Source organism: Anopheles darlingi, chromosome 2 (assembly GCF_943734745.1).
Source record: "Anopheles darlingi chromosome 2, idAnoDarlMG_H_01, whole genome shotgun sequence".
In the NCBI taxonomy this organism is placed as follows: domain Eukaryota; kingdom Metazoa; phylum Arthropoda; class Insecta; order Diptera; family Culicidae; genus Anopheles; species Anopheles darlingi.
In genome coordinates, this window is record NC_064874.1 from 20029592 (window position 1) to 20032091 (window position 2500).

Below are 2500 nucleotides of genomic sequence, written 5' to 3' on the forward strand. Positions count from 1 at the left end.
CTCTTCGTTGGCGTACTACGGACAAGGAATTTGGAGCTAGATAAAACAGATACTACCACACGACCTACATCATTAGCATCAAAACACACGTCAAACCAGTGAACGGAGCAAGTGAGAGCACCACAATGGCATGGGAACGGTTGAAAACGAATCAACGCACCCAAATAACGAACATGGCAACCGATAGGGAATGAAGGGCACTATGGGCTACTCGACTTCCTTCGTAGCGTAATCGTGTATCGTAATGTTAATGTTAACAACAACGACATCATCTGTAGAACAGGAAGCAATACCATTGGCGGGCAATGGAAGTGAGGAGTAAGACGACGACTATGGCTACTGAGACGACCAAAGCGGTACACTAAACATATCGGGACATGAAATTGGGTTTATCGGTTTCGAACCTCTATTATTTGAATAGTATCATCATTCAGTTCCTCGTCGTTGTAGCTGAAGAAATCAGCACCTTCCTGCAGAAGAGAATCGGGAATCACAAATTGTTGATGATGTGCGGTTGACGATAACAATGGTGACCGGAGTTGGAGGGAGGAAAACGCAACAACACCGATGTCGCAACAACCCGAATTTCAATTCGGGATCCCAACAATGCCAACTTTGTTCTCAATAGATTGTCAGTAATTCTCATGACTGACCGGGAGCAATTTACGAGATTCGACAGCAGATCGGAAACATGCCAATACAGTGCTGTATGGCAATGTATCTGTACCAACTCTTGATTCGTATCAACGGCCATTATCCCGGGGATGATTATGTCGGAGAGTCCTTATTATTCATCTAGTTACATCAACGAAATATAGAGGAAATATTGCGTATCTTTCAAATGGTTGTTGTGAAACGAAGTCTCGATTTCAACGAGTACCTCATAATTCCATTATTTCACGCACTTCCGGAAACCGGTAGCCTTTCTAAAATAACTGGAACTCAGGTTCCGCGGGATGGAATTGCCCTTTAACGATCGTGCTACTGCTGCTGGAGCTATAAAACGAAATGTTCTATACCCTATTCGCGATGAGAGCACCCTTGAGGATTACGAGCGCCCAGAACTCGACATTGCGTGTGCTCGCGAAATAAATGACAGTTGGCCCCAACGGGATACGGTGCTCGGAGTAACATTTCGTTTCCATTGAGTGATTGTGCACAAGGAGGAGTTACCTTCATGAATTCTAACAAAACGGTACGGCGGTCAAGTGGCTCATCGCGTTCAAACCATTGGATCAATTAACGATTAGGGTAGGTGTTGATATTACAGCAAAAGTCAATAACGAAGAGCATTAATCAATTTAATCGATCCACAGATATTACGCGAATATTGATTTAAAGGAGGATATTACACATACCAAAATACAGCGGAACAAACAGGGAATAGGAAACAACCGGTAATTAAAAGTAACCAAGCTCATTCTCATGTTTGGTAAAAGAGTTTAAAGGCAAAGTACGGTACCTTTCAACGCAAACTAAAGAATTGGGATAAAGGCAACTCATAATAGAGAGGCAAACGAAGCTTTTCACGAGTTCCACCAAAGAAAGCTCCAGAGATAACTGCCTGGATAAAGTGATACAATTATCAACGCGACTCAAGTATATATGCGACCGAAATGATAATAAAAGCCATGCAATCAGAACATCCTGATCGCATACTATCAACTCAATGACGCTCGCTGCTTAAGGTAGTGGAGGGATAGTGGACATTACTCAGATTAATTTCAATTTAAAAGTGTGTGCACACATACAGAAACGTACACACAAATTTGTCTTCGCGGTGCAAATGTACATTTCGGAAGATTGAATTGGGTGCATATGGCTTTCCAGTGATGATACGTGATAAATTGGTATCACGCCAGGCACGCAGAACACAGAAAGCAACAACCACGTGACTGACGAGAAAAACGCACACACATACAGCAAGTAGTTTGAAGATGATGAACCGGTTTGTTAGGAAATGGGAACTGACATTGGGATGCATAGATTAGAACACAGGATAGAGAATGAACATTCCAACACAAGAAGACAGACAAACAGTCTTAGAGAAATCTGTGAATGTTATATTATCCCGTGCATCCATTCGCTGTACGTATGTTCATGGATTAGAGATGGGAATATGATGGTTCGTTGTTGCAGGAGCGCAGAACAGCTATTGTTTCAAGAAGCGGTGTCATGTGAATAGACAAACTCAACCTCCTGGGCGACCATGAAAGGACGAATCACTGCTGGAGCAACAGATTACAGGGGGTTGATTTTGGGACGCTAAGATGTTAAGAGTAGTTGTGTGCTCGATCGGTTATTTATTTTTCTTTATCTTTCTCTTCTTTTGTTGTCAAGAACGCGCACCGGTGGGAGGTAGGAGGTGGGTTGGGAGATTGAACAGAAGATCACGAATGAATTCGGTTTGATGATTGCTTACCTTGTTTGCGGGTGTGTGTCTTTCTCGATTCGGTGATACGACCACCTCGTGTCCGGTCTGCAACGAGCCAACCGGCGT

At 43.1% G+C, this 2500-nt stretch overlaps 1 protein-coding gene across 19 annotated transcripts in view; it reads right to left on the minus strand.

Moving 5' to 3' along the window:
- Positions 1-2500, minus strand: part of LOC125948872 (casein kinase I) — a 78571-nt gene that overhangs the window by 11422 nt on the left and 64649 nt on the right. For 18 of the 19 annotated variants that reach the window (XM_049675376.1, XM_049675378.1, XM_049675385.1 and 15 more), the window contains one exon: positions 2423-2500. This exon is cut by the window's right edge and continues 3 nt beyond it. In XM_049675376.1, coding sequence (XP_049531333.1) covers positions 2423-2500 — 78 coding nt within the window. Of the gene's footprint in view, positions 1-404; positions 471-2422 lie in introns of all 19 variants that reach the window. The other variant, XM_049675395.1, reaches the window with a different exon arrangement.